General features: G+C 40.4%; 1 protein-coding gene and 1 long non-coding RNA gene across 3 annotated transcripts in view; one reads left to right on the forward strand and one right to left on the reverse strand.

Annotated features, from left to right (window-relative positions):
- Positions 1-776: 776 nt before the first annotated feature.
- The window catches only part of LOC119804736, a 35,020-nt gene continuing 17,854 nt past the window's right edge, over positions 777-17,942 (reverse strand). Inside the window, exons 2-3 of the long non-coding RNA XR_005283842.1 lie at positions 2,027-2,218; positions 777-836 (exon numbers count right to left, since the gene is read on the reverse strand). This is a non-coding gene — a long non-coding RNA (uncharacterized LOC119804736). The remainder of the gene's footprint in view (positions 837-2,026; positions 2,219-17,942) is intronic.
- The window catches only part of Slc25a14 (solute carrier family 25 member 14), a 66,870-nt gene continuing 60,371 nt past the window's right edge, over positions 11,444-17,942 (forward strand). The window contains exon 1 of one of the 2 annotated variants that reach the window (XM_038316370.2): positions 11,444-11,571. Coding sequence is in view for 1 of the 2 variants with exons in the window: in XM_038316368.2 (XP_038172296.1) it covers positions 11,476-11,571 (96 nt within the window). In the remaining variant the exon portion in view is untranslated. The remainder of the gene's footprint in view (positions 11,572-17,942) is intronic. The other variant, XM_038316368.2, reaches the window with a different exon arrangement.

Genomic DNA, 17,942 nt, shown 5'->3' on the forward strand with positions numbered 1-17,942 from the left:
CCTTGGTGAGCTCCCATTAGATCGGCCCCACCGTCACAGTGGATGGGCGCACCCCTTGCGGCCATGTCTTCCTTGCTCATGTTCTCCCTCCTTCTTCTCCTCATTTGGACCTTGGGAGCTCAGTCCAGAGCTACAATGTGGGTCTCTGTCTCTATCCCCATCCATCGCCAGACGAAGGTTCTATGATGATAGGCAAGATATTCATCAGTGTGGCTATAATATAGGGCCAGTTCAGGCTCCTCTTCTCAGCTGCTCAAGGAACATGCTGGGGGGCAATCTCCTTGGACACCTGGGAACCCCTCCAGGGCCCAGTCTCTTGCCAATGCTCAAATGGCTCCCTTAATTAAGATATATACTTCCCTGCTCCCATATCCACTCCTCCTCCATCCCAACTGTCCCATTCCCCCAAGCTCTCTCCATCCTCCCTTCTCACTTCTCTCTCCCCATCTCCTTTTACCCCAGTCCCACCCTCACCCCCAAGCTCTCAATTTCTTCCTGGCAATCTTGTCTACTTCCAATATCCAGGAGGATAACTACATGGGTTTTTTTGGAGGTACACCTTCCTATTTAGCTTCTCTAGGATCATGAATTATAGGCCCAATGTCCTTTATTTATGGCTAGAATCCACTAATGAGCGAGTACATACCATATTCATCTTTTTGGGTCTGGGTTACCTCACTCAGAATAGTGTTCTCTATTTCCATCCATTTGCATGCAAAAATTCAAAATGTCATTTTTTTTTTTACCGCTGAGTAGTACTCTAATGCATATATATTCCACACTTTCTTTATCCATTCTTCCATTGAGGTGGCATCTAGGTTGTTTCCAGGTTCTGGCTATTACAAAAAATGCTGCTATGAACATAGTTGAACAAATGCTTTGTAGTATGGTAGGGCATCTCTTGGGTATATTCCAGGAGTGGTATTGCTGGATTCTGGGGTAGGATGATCCCGAATTTCCTGAGAGACCGCCACACTGATTTCCAAAGTGGTTGCACAAGTTTGCATTCCCACCAGCAATGGATGAGTGTTCCCCTTACCCCACAACCTCTCAAGCAAAGGCTATCATTGGTGTTTTTGATTTTAGCCATTCTGACAGGTGTAAGATAGTATCTCAAAGTTGTTTTGATTTGCATTTCCCTGATGGCTAAGGAGGTTGAACATGACCTTAAGTGTCTTTTGGCCATTTGAACTTCTTCTGTTGAGATTCTCTGTTCAGATCAGTGCTCCATTTTTAATTGGATTAATTAACATTTTAAAGTCTAGTTTCTTCTGAAATACCACTTTCTAATTGTAAAACCATAGCAAAGTACCAGTCTGGTAGTATTATTGTGAACATAAATGATAATACATAAAAGGGTGCAGAATGCATCTTGATGTAGCCTATGTATTTAATATTTGATAGTTCCTCTATTGTTGGTTTGTGTGTTAAGTTTTTTAATTCTCTTTTCTGAGTTACTGGGGGAGCTCTGAAGAATAATATTTTGTAAATAGAAAATTATAAATAAAATTGATGACCATATTGATTCATTCTGACCTGACTTATACAGACTTTTGAAATTTCTTGGTAATACAGTTAGGTAATAATTTTTACCTTCAAGAAGAAGATGAAAGAGGCATCTAAAAAGTTGTACCAAATTCGTTAGTGCTTATACTTTTCACTGTAGCTAGAAAACCCATGTGTAAAGGACAATAACAGTTACTGGTTGTATTGTTGCATCTTTCAGATCTAGCATCCTCTCTACCATCATTTTTGGTATTGGACAAGAAGCATTACACCTGTTTGTTTTTGTGTGCCTTTGGGCAGTCCTCAATAGTAATGTGTTTATATTCTGGAAGGTAAATTGAGAGAAATAATGAAAGGAAGGTGCAAATTATTATTTACAGTTAGTTTCCTTTGAAGATACTAGAAGGCACAGAGATCCCAATGCATACAACAAGAAGAGCACTCAGAGCATAAAACTGTAATATATTCTGCTTTTGCCCCTAAGATTCAACTGTGGGTTTTAGAACATAAAACCACTTACTTCTCTGTGTGCTATTCTTCACAGAAATGTGTTCAGAATAAACGCACTTTTGTGAGCCATTAGGTAAACGCTCTTGTCATCAAGCCTGACGTGACAACTTGCCTCCAATTTTTGAGACCCTCATAGTAGGAGAGAACTAACTTTCACATGATGTTCTCTGACCTGCAAATGCAGTGTGGCAAAGAAATACACCTACAACAACAATAATAAATAAAAATAAAAGTAAAATGTACATTGCATTCTTGAATAAATAGTGAGCATATTTTATAATCTCATAAGACATATTATAATAATAATAATCTGATACTCAAAAATTTGCAGTATATGTGCAAATAGTTACATCATGGCTTCCATGACTGAAGTCCTAGTTGGTGACTAAAGTTAGTAAACTCTCAACATACATTAAAGTACAAGTCCAGCTGATACATCATCATTACTACCCTTATGCCTAAAGATCAGGGGGCATCATGGACAAAAGATGGAAAAATAGATAATAGCCAGAAGACCAGGATGTTTCTGGGAGATTGTATCTTTCAGATATGATTGGGAAGTTGCACCAACAAAAATCTCATCTGGCTTCCTGAAAAAAAACCTGAAACATGACAACAGCAGTGGGCATTACAACATAGATGAAGAAAATCACACAAGGTTCACATCCTAGATTAACAGCTACAGGCAATTAATGACTACAGAGAGAGGGATAATCCATGTTTCTAAGGGTGAGGCCCCTAATTAGTTATTCGGTACTAATGGTCAGTTGTAAAAATACATATGAACTAATTGGATCCAGTGGGTTGTATTTATATCTTGATTACCTTCTTATAGTTATGTAACAGTAATAATTTATATATATATATACATATATTATATATATGTATATAGATATATATGGGAGTTGGGTGTGGAACAGGAAGAGTTAGAAGGAGTAGAGAAATGTAAATATGGTACATATAAATGAAAGTAAATTTTTGAAAAAGACTATGTATATATAAATCTTACCTTTAAGGAAAAAAATTATGAGTATTGGCAATATAGGTAAGTTTCACCTGCTGTCGGAGACGCAAAACAAACTATTTGGAATATTACTTGGATACATTTGTAATAAAATGATGAGGATCTGGCATTCCTACTTTGAAAAAGAAAAATCATCTACTGTTAGCCTTCTTAGGAGCTGGTCTTATAAAACTTTAGTTAATAACTCTGAATCTCACTATCCTATTTCTTTCAGTTCTGGATACGAAATCAAAAGTGCTACAGACAGCATGGATTATATACAATGTAATATGCTGCTCAAACTCTGGCTCATAGAAGTCTGAGTGCAGGGTATCAGCACAGTCAGGTTCAAATGGGGAATCCTGTCCTGGGGTACAGGATGCCTCTGTGTCCTTATAGGGTAAAAGGACAAGACACATGTTTGGGGTCCCTAATGTAAGTATCAGAATATGCAGCGTTCTGAAGGCTATCTCTCAATACTGTCACCTTCAGGATCACGATTTCAGTAGATGAAATGTAAGAGGATAACAAAGTCCAGTTCATAACACAGGAATTTGTAACTAATCCTATGTTTCCTGTTAACAATTATACTAGCCTTTAATTCTGTATTATATATGTATAGTGGAATAATTCTACAATGTAACTATGTAAGTGGTATGTGGTTACACTGTTTAAAAGTCAAAGCTTTGTTGTAAAGATCAGATGAACATGGACGTCCTTGAATTCTACCTTATTTTCAAGGGAAAGCCTTTGAGTCTTCCCCTCTGAGTAGATTATTTGGAGCTTATCATAGAGAACACTGATGGTGTGGAATATTGTTTCTAAACCTAATTTCTTGAGAGTTTTGACTTATTGAAGATTTGGAATCTGGTCACCTGTTTTCTGCATTTGTGCTTAACACGATTATGTGACATTTATCCTTTATCCAGGTAAAAATTTGAATGCCATAAATAAATTCCATGTTTATAATAGAGAATGATATTTTTAATGTTCTATTGGATATAACATTATGCATTTTCTAACTGGAGAAATTAAACCAGAAAAGGAAATATCTAGACAGGAAAGGAAGAACCAAAATCACATGTTTGCTGATAATTTAATCTCCCACTCAAAATGGTCAAAAATCAATTAAAGTCAAAGGATGCAAAAAGCAAACATACAAAAGCAGCAGATTTTTATAATCTAACAACAAACTACTTTAAAAAAAGAAATTAAGAAGTAATTATATATGGTGCTATCAAACAAATTAAAACACTATAGAATAAATTTAACCAGACAGTTGAAAGATATGCACACTGAAAATACAAAACTTGATGAAAGAAATTAGAAAAAATGAATCAAAAGAAATCCTCTTTCATGAATTTGGAAAAATTAGTATTGTTGTTAACAACTCACTAAATATTCTGAATAATGTAAAGATTAAATAAATCCTTAAAAAATTCTCATTTTTTTCTTCAAGGAAATAGAAAATCAATCCTAAAATCTTATAGGAACAAAAATGCTAAATAGTTAAAGTAATGTTGATCCCTCCAAACAACCAAACACACTGAGGATATGACACTATCAAAATTTAAATAAATTACGATGTTGCAATAATCAAAACAGCATTGTACTAGCATAAAAGCAAGTAGTTAGACTGATGGGGCAGAATGAATCCAAACAATAAACTCATATTCCACAGTCAGCTGATTCTGTCTCTCCCCTCTCTGTCTCCCTCTCCTTCTCCCCCTCCCCCTCTCCTTCCCCTCCCCCTCCCCTCCCCCTCCACCTCTCCTTATATTTACTTATAATTACTTATAATTACTTCTTAATTTAATGGTTTTTTCGAGACAGGGTTCTCTGTAGTTTTGGAATCTGTCCTGGAACTAGGTCTTGTAGACCAGGCTGGCCTTGAACTCACACAGATCCGCTTGCCTCTGCCTCCCCAGTGCTGGGATTAAAGGCACAGGCCACCACCGCCTTTGATTTTTTTTCAAGCTTACTGTTTTTTTCAAGATTGTAATACAATTACATCGTTTCCCCCCTTCCCTTTCCTCCCTCCAGATGTTCCTATTACCCCTACTTTCTCTTTTTCAAATCCATGGCCTTCATTTTCATTAATTGTTGTGATGTATACAAACAAACATAGAGCCCGCCCCACAGACATTCGTAAGTAGAATTGTACAAAAAGAACTAATACATATTTTGGAAAAAAGACAGTCTCTTAAAGAAATAATGCTGTAAATACTGAAACCCACAAGCAGAAGATTAAAAGCTAATAATTATCATTCACTATTGTTACAAGGAAGCTCAAACTGGATCAAAGACTCCAAATCCCTAAACTACTAAAAATAAACATGGGAAGAAGGAAGGAGGGATATTTCCAAATATCGGTAAAGGTGTTTCTGAAGACCATGAAAAAGCATGGGAAACAAAGTAAATAATATTATTTAAAATAATACAAAAACAACAATTGTAATTAAAAATAGCCAGATCTGGCTGGAACAAATGGCTCAGTGGTAAGAGCACTGCCTACTTTCCAAAGGGTCCGCAGATCAACTCCCAGCAACCACATGGCTCAGAGCCATCTGTAATGAAATATGGTGCCCTCTTCTGGTCTGAAAGTGTACATGCTAGCAGAACACTATACATCATAAATAAATAAATCTTTTTCTTTTTTATTACTTTATAAATAATATCAACAAAATTCCCACTTCTTCCCTCCTCTTACTTCTCTCCCACTCCCCCATCCCCTCCCTCCACCCTCTCCAGTACTAAGAAGGGCAAGGTACCCTGGCCCTATGGAAAGTCCAAGGCCTCCCCCTACATCCAGGCTTAGGAAGGCACGCATCCAAAGAGAATAGGATCCCCAAAGCTAATACATGAAGTAGAGACAAATACCAGTGCCATTATCATTGGCCCACCCCTTAGTCTGGCCCCAACTGTCAGCCACATTCAGAGGGTCCAGTTTGATCCCACGCTCCTTCAGTCCCAGTCCAGCTGGATTTGGTGAGTTCCCATTTACAACAGGCACACTGTCTCAGTGGGTGGACCAAGCCCTCGTGGTCCCCTCCTTCCACTCTTCAACTGGACCTTGGGAGCTCAGTGCAGGGCTCCAATGTGGGTCTCCTGTCTCTGTCTCCATCCGTCGCCGGAGGAAAGTCTATGGTAATATTCAAGATAGTTCATCAGTCGGACTACTGGGAAAGGCCAATTTAGGCACCCTCTCTTCCACTGCCCCCAGGGTCCTAACTGCAGTTATCCCTGTGGATTTCTGGGAACCCTTTCAGAGCCAAGCCTCTTGCCAGTCCCAAAATGGCTCCCTCAATTAAGATATTCTCCTTCCCTGCTTCCATATCCACCCTTCCTCCAACTCAACCATCCTACTCCCCCAAGCCTCTCCCCAGCCCTCCCCTTCCTCCCCTCTCTCTCCCCCACTCCCCTTTCTTCTTCCCTACCCCAACCCCATACACCCAACTTTTGCCTGGCGAACTTGTCTGCTTCGAATTTCCAGGAAGATCTATATATGTTTTCTCTTTGAGTTCACCTATTCACTTAGCTTCTCTAGATCATGAACTATAGGCTCAATGTCCTTTGTTTATGCCTAGAGTCGACTAAAGAGTGAGTACATACCATATTCCATATTTTGGGGTCTGGGTTATCTCACTTAGGATAGTGTTTTCCATCCATTGCATGCAAAAATTCAAGATTGTCATTGTTTTTTACCGCTGAGTCGTATGCTATTGTGTAGATGTTGCCACACTTTCTTTATCCATTCTTCCATTGAGTGGCATCTAGGTTGTTTTCCAGGTTCTGGCTATACAAATAATGCTGCTAAGAACATAGTTGAACAAATGACTTTCATAATGTGGTTGGGCATCATATTGGGTATATTCCCAAAGTGGTATTCTACCAAACTTAATTGAAAAGGGCCCCTTCTGGCAAAGCAAATGTTCATGCTTCCTATTAAGAACACGAGGACTTGCAAACTTTCTGCTTTGTCCAGAAAGAGAGCTCAGACATTTTCCATCTGCCAAAACGGACCAGACAATATGAGCCCCTTCAGAAATGTACCTTCTACTTAAGAATGAGCCAAAACGTCAACTTCTGCCTTAGCAAGCTCCCAACATACCCATTGTGCCCATGAAGGCTTCAGAACCTATAAGTCTGTCAAAATGAAGTTCTAGAGATGCTCATCTCAGAGTGGAGCGTGGGGCCTACTCTCTCTTATCATGGCACCTTTAAATCTTATCTACAAGTGGACTTTATCTTTTTCCACTCCGTGTCCCACATGACCAGTGGGAGTTTTAGAACATTTCCTTTGTCATCAAACATCTATGAAACCTTTGACTTCCATTCCTGGCTACCTCAGATGCACACTGAGGTATCACATAGGTCTCAGAAGGTAGGTATTCCCTTTTAATTAAGAATAGGAAGGGAGGGAAGGGGGAGGAGGAGGGGAGGAGATGGAAATTTGTATAAAAAATAAAGAATTAAAAAAAAGAATAGGACACAGTTTCTACCTAGAACATGCTATACAATCTGTGACCCACTGAGAGTAACATACGCTCCTTCTGACTAATGTGGCTGAAGACTGACATCATCTGACCTAGCAGGTCACAGAACTCTCACTGTCTAAGATCCTCAGAGTGTTTGCAATTCTAATCATCTGACTTCATGACCTCTGTCCAAAATTAGAATGACCCTGATACCTGGAGTCCTAGAATATTAGAGTATCCAGCAGTGCCCTAAAGCCAGTATATGTGCCTTAACTTGATCAGCAGAAATAAAGAAGCTACACCCTTCATGTTCAGAAGTAGGTAGCTGAATTTGTCCAGAGTCCTAGCTGAAAACTGCCTCCTAGCATCTTGGAGATTGATCACACTGCTGCCTGCCCTGCATGATATGGTTGCTCTAGATTCTCATGAAGATTAGAAAAGGAAATATTCAGGCATTCTCTAATCTCCAAATTGACTCTTGTGTGTTCCCCTGCTCCCTTCCAGACCCTTTGACTTTTCTGTTTTCCCAAACACAGCATGAGACATTCTGTCTCCATAGAATGGTGTCCTCAAATTCTCTGTTTTTCCATAGATTCTTCAAATATCCTCACTCTGTTCTAGTGTTCTGAAAGTTGGGTTTCTGACAAATGGGCCTCAAACTTATTCCTTCAGACCCAGGAGTACTTACTCATACTTTCCCCAGTGACTGAAGTGGAGCTCAAACTGTTGTCAAGGACTCACGGGGAACTCCATGTCCATACCTGTGGCAGGTTATTATGAGTTTAAACAGAAAACACACCTAGGGACTGTGACTCAACTTTTCAGAGAAACCCTCTGATTGCTCTCTGACCTCAAAAGGAGTCCTCAGAGATAAGAATTATCCAGAGGTTCACTGAAGATTTGGAGAAGGACTAGGGAGTGCCTGGACCTCCTCCTCTCCAGAAGGGTAAGCAGTGGTATTTCCCTTTGCCCAACAAGGTCTTGCATCTGTCTTCTTTCCCATACTTTATTGTTTTTTTGCACTGATGACTTGGGCTTGAAAATACCCCATTTATCCCAAATGGCCCTCAGAAATTTCCATTCTGAGCAGGCCCACATGTAATGTTTCACCTCTGACCAAAGGCATGATGGGTCATTCTGCTTAGAGTTCACAAGAGTCAAGAAGTGTGAGGCAAATCCTGAAATCCATGGCCAATGTCCTCGAGTAAATCATCCTTTACTGTGTGGCTTCCTTATTCCCACCCAGATCTGAGACTCCCAGCCAAGCTCTTAATGAATCCTGGATTTAATGCTTGATCTCTTGCAGATTCTGCTAAAGATATGGACATCCTAAACTGGGAAGAGGAGTTAAATGGCTGAGGCAATGCTAGGACCATATGAGGTATGGAAGTCAATTGATTTACTTGGAGTTATATGGGATTTTCACACTCGACCATATCTTCCTTGCCACATGGGCCTCAAAACTCCTTTCTCCCCAAGGGTACTCACTCCTTCTCCCTTTCATCATGGAGACATCATATCTTTCCCTGAAGCAAGGGGAGCCCTGCATCTTTCCAAGTTTGACTTAAGGAGGCTTATATATTCATTTTGGGTGAGGGGGCATATACTTCCTGATATTACAGGGTGGGATTCAGACATTCTTCTTAACAAATGACTCCCAGATTTTCCCTCTCAGTCCAAGATTAACTCTGGGCCCAAAACTTATCTACAAAAAAAAAACTGACAATAAAGTACCTGTCAAGGAAGCTGGGTACATTCTACTTACCTTGGACAAGGTGACTTTAGACACACTATTTCATTTCAAGGGGACTAATACAAATTCCTCTGATCAAGAGGATACAGATCAGATCAATGACATGAAAATTTGGTCATATGTTCACCAATTTCTCACATATACTTCAAATAAATACTCCCTGACCTTGACCTCCTCAGAGCAACCACTTCTATCTGTGGAAACCTCAGCTCTATTCCTCTAACTGAGAAGGTCTCAATCTTTCCCTTCTTATCTGGGTGTCCAGGCATACCCAGATGACCAAAACGATGCCAGATCACACTGAGCTGGAATCCTAGACAAAACAGTAAAAATCTGATTCTTCTACTTTAAGATTCTCACCAGAAATGACGCGGTTCCATCTTGTCTCCTAGCCTGTGCTGATTAAGTCTTGTGGAGGACACAGAAACAGGGATATTACCAATCAACCAGTAGAGTTCTTTCCAGGGTGAATAAACTGATTTTGAAAAAAAGATGAAAATCTTGAGGTGGTAGCTCATGCAAGGTCTAGGCTAGCCTGATCTTTGCAGTGAGTTGCCAGTAAGACAAAGCTGCTCAGAAAGATCTTGTCTTATATAATATGAGGGTCATGGGAGAGGGTAGAAGGGGAGAGGGGAGGAGAAACATGCCTAGCTCACTAAAAACAAGAAAAATGGAAAAGTGAAATAAATTCTCAATGAAGGCTTTACAATCTGAATTACATTCATAAGACTTCACCAATAGAATTTATTGATGGTTAAAAAAAAAGAAGGCAGTATCCGAGTAAAGGCCCTTTCCACAATGTACTGAATTCATAGGGTTTCTCTTCAATATAGACACTGTGATGATACACTTGGTTGTAGATGGATTTTTCTCTTGACCACCAGCTCACAAATAATGACATGAAGACATATTATGAATTATGAATGCTCAGCCTTAGCTTAGGTTTATCCCACTAGCTCTTATAGCTTAAATTAACCCATTTATTTTAATCTACATTCTATAGTATGGCTTATTAACTCATCTCTCTGTACTGCCCATGCTGCCTTCTTCCCTGTCTCCTGGAGTCTCTTGCAGGCCTAATTCCTCCTCCTCTTCCTCTCTCTGCCTGGACAATTCCATCTATAACCTCCTGCCTAGCTATTGGCCATTCAGCTTTTTATTATACCAATCACAAACAATACTCTTTCACACAGTGTGCAAATATCCCACAACACTTGATAAAGACTAAGTCATCACTGAAGTTTTTCTTCATTAATTGCATTTATTAGGTTTCCCTCCAGGTTGGATTTCTCTGATCGAATGAATGATATGTTCTGAAGACTCATGTACATTACAATTCTTCTCACAGTGATATTTGGCCTAGTATGCATCTAATTGTTTTGTTTTTGTTTTTTCTGTGAAGGGATGCTATGACCACAGAAATCTTGAAAAGGAAAACATTTAATTGGGGCTGGCCTTACAGTTTCAAAGGTTTAGTCCATTTTGTCTTGGCAGCAAGCATGCAGACATAGTGCTGGAGAAGAAACTGAGAGTTTTACCCCTTGATTCACAGACATCAGATGTGAATGCTATACTGGCCTACTTGAGCCTTGAGACCTCAAAGCTTGCTCCCACAGTAACAACACTTCCTTCAACAAATCCATGCTTACTCTAACAAGGGCCATACCTGCTATAGTTGCCACTCCCTATAGGCCAATTCTTCAAACACATGAGTCTATGGGAGTCATTCCTATTCAAATCACCACAGTATGAGTTCCAAGTATATACTTTTCTACCTTCATGATTGCTGTCTAATACTGGTTAGCTCACTGATGTTCAGTGCAGTGGACACTATGATTACAAAAGGATTGTCATGATGGTTACATTTCAATTTTCTCTCTGATATGAACTATATAGTGTTGAACATTACCTAAGTAGTCAGTGAAGAACTTGCTCATTCCTAATCACTCCTGCCTGATTTATGCATGCTACCTGCCATGATAGTCATTGACTGTAACCCCCTGGAACTGTGAGCCCCAATTCAAACACTATCTTTTATAAGTTACTGTGGTGATACTTTGTTTGTGCTCAAACAAATAAAGCTTGCCTGAAGATCAGAGGATAGAGCTAGCTACTAGTTAACCATAGAGGCCAGTGGTGACACACACCTTTGATCCCAGCATTTTGGATCTCATGCCTTTGATCCCAGTACTTGGGAGGCACATGCCTTTAATCCAAGCTCTAGGATGGTGGAGACAGGAAGTGGTATGGCTGAGTGGAGAGAAGAATATAAGGCAGGAGCAGACAGGAGCTCACCCTTTTCAATTTGTGAATTTGTAGAGGTAAGAACTACAGTGGCTGGCTCCTTTACTTTTCTGATCTTTCAGCATTTACCCCCGATATCTGACTCTGGGTTTTTATTATTAAGACCAATTAGATTCATGCTATAAGTTACCTTATTCATGATGTTTGTCACCAGCACCTGAGAAATAACTAAGGCATCATATGATAACATAATCTGCCACATTCAGTATATGGGAGGTTATTATTTGCTACTAATATTATTTTAATTACTAAAGGCTTTCCAACAACCTTATTTCTAGAGTCTCTTCTTTGAGGTCTCTCCTGTTTGATCTCTGAATAACAGTCACATCTCTGGGCCTCTGTCAAACTGGAATTCTCAGCATCAGTCATTTTGTTTCTTCCCTCTTTTTATTCCCTGATATGAGAACAAGTGCTCTAAACTACTGGAGCTGCCTCTCTATCCCTGAAGTAGTGGTTGTTTTGTTTTGTTTAATTTAAATAGTTTTGATATTATAATACAGTCACATCATTTCTTACCCTCCCCTTTCCCTCCTTTCAACCCTTCTCATGTACCCCCTCTTGCTCTCTTTCAAATTCAGTCTCTCTTTTAAAATGTCGGCAGTGGGTGTGTGTGTGTGTGTGTGTGTGTGTTGTAGCCTGCATACACTATAAATATTCCTACATTAACTCCCTCTGTGAACTTTGTTTTCTTAGACCTCTATTTACTTCCCTACCAAGGAATGCCTCAGGATAGACACTTCCTTTCCCTGACTTAGAGTCTTCTAGAACATTATTCAAACCGTTCCCAGGAATGAGACTTATAGCCTCTGAGCACAACTGGTGAAGTGATAAGAATTACTCTGTTTATCATTCATTCTCTGTCCCTGCTTTGAACCCCTGCCTTGGAATAAAAGCACCAGAAAAGCTTTTGGTTGATAGTAGAATGGAGGAAGTGTGAGCAAGAGGAATCACAGTAGAAGTCAGGAAGCTAGAGCATATGTGGTATAGTCAAACTTTTTCTCTTTCAAAATTCACGTGTGAGAACTAATCAAAGTAAATGTGATTGACACCAATGCTTCCGCGGCCAGAACCCCAATGATATAAAGACTATCTACTAGTCCCCACCTCTTCAGTTCCCCTTACTGCTTAACATTGTTATGGTAAGGGCTAAATTTCAACTGCTTGAGCCCTTGGGTAACAAAACCAAATCTAAACCACAGGATTAATATTGTTGGGCAAAACTTCATGTATTTGCTGACTATTAATTTATCTTCCCTGGAGGAATATTGAAGTCATTTTTGAAAAGTGTTTACCTCCCAATAAGCCTCTTAACCGACGCAATAGTCCAAATCAGACCCAATCAAACCTAATTAGAAAAGCCCAGGTTTAATGGATGTCAGTGCTCCGGGTGACCCTCCAGGTCCCCCATCCGAAGGGAAGGAAGACAGGAAAATCACGGAGAGGGGAAAAGAAGAACTGGGAAGACCACGTGTTCGTTCTCTGGGGGAGGAGCAATATAAATAGCCCGTGGGAGTGGTCATGACTCTCTCTGGGGAGGGGTCACCATTTGATGGACTTTCTTGGAGGTGGAGTCTGGACTGTGGAAACTCCCAGAGGAGGGCGCCTGGAATGGAAAGTTCTACCCAAACACTTCAGGCTTTTTGGATATAGGGATGATAGGGGGTAGGGTAAAGCCTTAACCCAAACAAATTTCCCATAATTTTTTTATTACTTTTATTTATTTATTTTATTTGTGTGTGGTGTGTGTTTGTGTATGTGTGTGTGTAATTCTTGTACAGAGAAGGTCAGAGGAACTTTTGGTTTCCTCTTCTACAACATGGGTCCTTAGAGATTAGAATTCAGGCTGTCAACCTTTTACAGCCATCACCTTTATTTGCTGACCACCTTGCTGCCTCTCCCATTTTTAACTTAATTGCCTATATCTTCGCCTTGTAGGAGTTTCTTTACCAGTCTTAATCATAATTTAATAATAATCATTTTCAAACATTTTTCTCTCATTGTGTTGTCACTTATTTTTTACGTGTTGAGGGTATTCTTTGAGGTACAAACTTTTTTTAATTTTGAAGAAACTCAATTTATTGCTTTTACTTTTTTGCTTTGGTATCAAGTTTACAGAATTATGATCTTCTACAAGGTCAAAGTAACATATCTATATTTCCTTTTGAGATATTTATAGTCTTAATTCTTTATTTAAGTCTGTGGTTTATTTTGTATTAATTCATGTTGTGTTAGGGGTGTGTTACAAAATCCTTCTTTGTTTTTGGGAAACACTTTTTTTTCCTCATGGCATTTCATGGGGCATGTGATACATTCATAAATGGTGGGGATAATATTTAGCCTGAAAATTGAATGAAGTTCCATAAAAGGCACAAACACAGGTATGCTTTGAAATCATAGGACTAAAATGAAGAAGCAAGATACAAAAGTCACATGCTAATCTGATGTTTAAAAATATCATAGATTCAGAACAGTTGTATCATAGAGACAAGCAGATTAGTGTTGCCAGGGTGTGGGCAGAGGGTGAATGAGGAGTGATTACTTAGTGAGCAGGAATTGTTCCTACGATAATGAAAGGATTTAAAACTCGAGAGAGGTGGGTGGATGAAAATACTGCTTGCCACTGAATGAGCACTGTAAAACAGTTCTTTGTATGTTAGGTGAATTTCATCTCAAAAATAAATATGTGTTAACAGAGCTTAGAGAACTCCTTGTGTCTAGCAATGTGAATAATTATAAATGCAAATAGTTCTAACAGAAAACCATGTAAGTTTTCTTGCTGCCCATAGAGGAAAATAGTCAGAATTCAGCTGTGTTGGTATTCCATGAACTGAAGAATCTGATGGTTATTAAACCATTTTTAAACATCATATTGTTTCTTCTAACACCAAGTAAGCAGTTACTATGGAAATTATATTGGTGGGGAATAATAGTCTATCCTCCACCAAAATGACACATGCAAACGCTCATTAGAGCATAAAACAAAAAATCCAAAAGGGTGTATGTCAAAAGACTGATAGTTTTCATTCTAGCCCTCACGTTTGAGTTTCCTATTTGTTCATTGGATGCCTGACAGCCCTACCTTCAAGGATCCGATGTGGACAAGGAGAAGGAAGTATAAAGCAGACCATTATGGGTCATAATAAATATGAAAACATTTCACCAGCTAGTCCCCCACAGGAGCTGGCAATGACTGAGGATTTGAGTAAACAGCTGTTTCTTCTTCTGAATTAGTTGCAGGCAAGGGTGGCAAACTGGTACTCATTCCTCCAAGAAAACAAATGCTAATCTATCAGATCAGGTTATATGTCTCCTCCTCCCTGAGGTCTTCCCTGTAACCTCACCACGGAACCATAGAATTATACCACTGATTGTGGAATCCTTAAAATTTATCCAGTCCATATACTCATTTCATGTTGGGTCTTTGATAAAAAAAATAGCCATTGGCCCTGTACTAGTTAGAAACACTGTATTATAAGGAAACCTTATAATACACTGTCTTATAAGAAACCTCACATTCTAATGACTAATCAGTAAATGTAGAACTATATCAGAAAGTGTGTTGTTTTTGTTAATTTGGGGGTTCATTAGGGACATCAGATTTTCGTCCTGTCCTTTTAGATGTCTGGTTAATTTTATCTTGTCTTTCCTTGTGGCTGGAAGATGGTTGCCTACAGCCCCAGGGGCCCCTTGTTTCTCTGAATACATGCAGAAGGAGTTAGCTGCTTCTAAAACTCCTTGTGTGAGTTAGGACTATTGGCTGTGATGAAACACCATGACCAAAGCAAGTTGGGGGAGGAAAGGGTTCATCTGGCTGACACTTTCATGTTGCTGTTCAGCACTGAAGGAAGCCAGGACAGAAACTTAAACAAGGCAGGAACCTGGAGGCAGAAGCTGATGCAGAAAGCCATGGTAGGTCCTGCTTACTGGCTTATTCTACCTGGCCTACTCAGCCAGCTTTCTTATAGAACCCAGGACGCAGCAACCCCACCCTCAATGGAATGGGCCTTCCCCATCAATCACTAATTTAAAAACTGCCCTACAAGCTTGTGTAACAGTCTGAGATTACGGAGGCATTTTTTATCAATTGATGCCCCCTCTCTCCATGGCTCTATCTAGCTTGTGTGACTTGACATAAAATAGCCAGCATATTCCCCTAGAAGAAGAATACAAAAAAGCTTTCCTAAACCAACTCCCAGTTGGCTTCAATTGCATCACAGCTAAACAATAGCGTAGAATGCAACTATTAAGAGTTATGTGATGGAGGAGAGTTATCTGTCTATGTTCTTTCATGGTTAATTAATAAAGAAAACTGCCTTGGCCCTTAAGAGGACAGAAAATTAGGTAGGTGGAGTAGACAGAACAGAATTATGGGAACAAGGAAGTAGAGTTGGGGAGACGCTTGAGGCGGTCACCAGAGGGAGTCTCCATGCTGCTCCTCTCCGAGATGGACGCAGGTTAAGATCTCTCCTGGAAGCCACACCTCGTGGTGCTACCCAGATTACTAATATGGGTTAAAGCAGATATGAGAATTAGCCAATAAGAGGCTGAAACTATGGGCCAGGCAGTGTTTTAAAAGAATACAGTTTCCAATGTAATTATTTTGGGTAAAGTTAGCCGGGTGGCGGAACCACAGCCTGCCGCTTCCACTACAGTTATTGAGCTGGGATTAGGCTAATTAATTTATATTGGAAACCTACATACTCGGGTAAGTAATGTGACACTGATGACAAGGGGTGGCTACGATAATGTCTGACACTGGGTCATGGTTTAACTATTGGCATTATCACAGAAATCCCTAACTACAATTGCCTTCTACACATCACACCACACACACACACACACCACACACACACACTACACACTGAACATCTCTGGGTTGTAAAAAATCACTTTTAGCCAGGCTGGCACAAGCCTTTAATCCCAGCACTCAGGTGGCAGAGGCAGGTGGATCTCTTTGTGCGTTTGAGACCAGCCCTGGTCTGCAGAGAGATTCCAGGACAGTCAGGGCTGTTGCACAGAGAAACGCTGTCCCGAAAAAACCAAATAATAAATAAACAAAAGAAAATAAAAGAAAGAAAAGAAGGAAAAAGAAATCATTTTCATTATATTCCAGCCCAGAGTTCAAGTGGCTCCTTTGTGCCATGCCCTTGTCCACAAACCTTACCTTTTCCCTTGCTACTTACTACTCTAGATATGCTTAGCTTTCATCAGCAATGCGCTTCTGCAAGGCCTTTTAAGTCTAACAGCATCCAAAGACCCCACATTTGACTGCTTGTCTCTGCAAGTTCTTACTCGCATTTCCAAATGAAGAGTATTGGTGTCTGTTCCTTCTGTTCTGTTTAAGCTTCTTCCTCAGTCCAAACACAGAACTGGTGTCAGAATGGTAGCTGCTCCTACTCTGTAAAATGAAGAAGACTGCTTTTGATCCAGTTTTCTTCCCGCGGATATTCTGCAGTCCCCAGTCATGTTGAAAAGTATTGCAGACCTGGCAAATTGAGTGAGTCTGGGTTTGGAAATTTAAGTCTACTTTGCCTGTGAAAACTGAAACACTGGGCACACATTCCAATCTTACCAAGGACACACATTCCTCCTTCTGTGAGCTAAGCACCATTCCAAGTCCCCTTATGGCTCAGCCTTCCTGTGTCTGAGCTTGCAGAGTTGAGAACAGCAGATGACGTCATATCTAGCATGGGCAGCATGCCTCTGCAGCAATGTCTCCTGGCCCACTTTCCCGAGGCTCTAGGAGAGAGAGAAGAGAGAGGGGTCTTCCTTACCTGCAGCTCCCTGCTCTTTAGGGGGGAGTTCTTCTACTTGCCCGGCTTACAGAGAGCCCTGAAAGCTGTCCCTTCCTGAGGACTTTGTTTTCACTTCACCAACTAGCCTCTTAGTCCCTGAAGGCTCCCTGGGCTTGCTCCTCAGCATTAGCTGTCTCCCTCCTCTCTGTCACCGTCCTAGTCCGCTCTGCCTTTCCCCTTCCCACTCCACAGAGGAGCTTTCTCACCCCCTACTCTGCACCGTGGATATCCTGGTGTTAGGGTGTCAGTGGCTAAATCTGCTCTGTCAAGGACAAATTATCTGCAGCTGTGCAACCGGTCAATTTCATCCTTGCCCTGTGCATAGGTCATGGCAAAGCTTCTCTTGACCACCACACTCCCTTAAGCAGAAACTAAACTGGCCGCCCACATCACAGGGGTAGGACCCACCAAAGGATATGACCTGGACACTTGAGAGAGTGGCAAATAGTTGTGGAGACTGCTTGGCTTCTGGCAGCACAGAGGAGCTAATTAAGCCTCTTTCGCCAGTTCTACTGGGCTGTTCCACCAACTTGCCCTGCACCTCCTTATGGCAGAATGGGAAGCACTACAAGCAGCCTTGGATCCCATGATTG

This window comes from Arvicola amphibius, chromosome X (genome assembly GCF_903992535.2).
Source record: "Arvicola amphibius chromosome X, mArvAmp1.2, whole genome shotgun sequence".
NCBI lineage: Eukaryota > Metazoa > Chordata > Mammalia > Rodentia > Cricetidae > Arvicola > Arvicola amphibius.